Source organism: Mesitornis unicolor, unplaced genomic scaffold (genome assembly GCF_000695765.1).
Source record: "Mesitornis unicolor isolate BGI_N332 unplaced genomic scaffold, ASM69576v1 scaffold43669, whole genome shotgun sequence".
NCBI classification, from domain to species: Eukaryota; Metazoa; Chordata; class Aves; order Mesitornithiformes; family Mesitornithidae; genus Mesitornis; species Mesitornis unicolor.
The window spans coordinates 1-1,227 of record NW_010210111.1 but is presented as its reverse complement, the minus strand read 5'-3'; the positions used below and the strand labels follow the sequence as shown (position 1 = coordinate 1,227).

General features: G+C 65.6%; 1 protein-coding gene across 1 annotated transcript; it reads right to left on the bottom strand.

The window, feature by feature from the left end:
* Positions 1 to 113: 113 nt before the first annotated feature.
* Positions 114 to 989, bottom strand: LOC104547413 (tanabin-like). Its single transcript, XM_010193080.1, has one exon. The coding sequence runs from the start codon at positions 987 to 989 to the stop codon at positions 114 to 116; it is 876 nt and encodes a 291-aa protein (XP_010191382.1).
* Between the last annotated feature and the right edge of the window lie 238 nt (positions 990 to 1,227).

Genomic DNA, 1,227 nt, shown 5'->3' with positions numbered 1-1,227 from the left:
CCTCCTCACCCTCCTCCTCCATCCACAGCTCACCCAGGGCCACCGTCCCCTCCACCTTGCCCATCTCCCGGTCCCTTTGCAGGGTCTGGGTGCCCTCAGCACCCCCCAGATCCTCACTGCACCCCAATCTCCCCCTCCCTGGGTGGGATTTGTGCCTCCCCATCGCCTTCACCCACCTGGACCTTCTCAGCCTCCCCGCGCTGCTCCTGCCACTGCCGGGCCAGGCTCTCCTCCAGCATCTCCTTCCGAGCTCGCAGCCCCTCCAGCTCCTTCTCCAGGTGCTGGAGCTGCCCCCTGCTCCTCTGGTTGTCCTCCACCGCCTTCCAGAGGCTCTCCTTGGCCTGGCACAGGGATCCCTCCAGCTGCCACACCTCCGCCTTGTAGGTCTCCACCGCCCCTTTCCATATCTCCGAGAGCCTCTTGGAGTAGTCCTCCACCTCCACGGGCTGGAAAGCCACCGGCGCACAGGGGAAGGTCTCCAAACCCTGCGAGAAGCTGGTGATCTCCTGGTCCAGCCCCGCTTTCTCCTCCTCGTGTGCCTCCAGCAACGCTCCCACCTCCTTCTCCAGCTGCGCCGCCCGCTCCTTCAGCCAAATCTGCGCCCTCCTCTCCTCCTCCAGCTCCTTTTTGCCCAGGGACAGCAGCTTCTTGGCTTCCTCCCGGGCTGCCTGCTCCTTCTGGCACCTGCTTTTCACCCTCTCCACCTCCTCGTAGAGGTTGTCCCTGGCCAGCTCGGCCGTGCATTTCTCCCTAAAAGCATGGTCCAGGGCATCCCGCAGTGCTCGCAGCTCCTCCTCGTACCTGGCCCTCCACGCGTCGCCGTCGGGGCTGCCCTTGGCGCTCTGGATTTCGGCTCGCAGCACCTCGTTCTCCTCCTCCAGGAACTTCACACGGGCCAGGTAGGCCTCCAGCCGCTTGTTGAGGTCCCACATCTGCAGCGATTCCTCGCCCAGGGCTCTCGCCCCAGCCAAACTTTCCGTGCTCAGCATCGGGTGATGTTGATGAGGATGCCGGGGGGCTCTGATCCCGGAGGATGCCGGAGGATGCCGGAGGATGCCGGGCTCTGGAGGAGCGGGAAGGAAGGCGGGGAGGGAAGCAGTGGCTGGGAGCGCAGGGGAGCGCCGCTATTCATACTCCGCACCAGGCGAGTGGGAGGCCCCCGAGACCCGGGGCCAGCAGCGGAGTTTAACTCTTCCGAGGCCGGAACGGCTCCAGCCCCATTGCCCA

Bases quoted from the DNA above. Each gene is read 5' to 3' on its own strand.
- LOC104547413 (XM_010193080.1), bottom strand. From the start codon at position 989: ATGCTGAGCACGGAAAGTTTGGCTGGGGCGAGAGCCCTGGGCGAGGAA.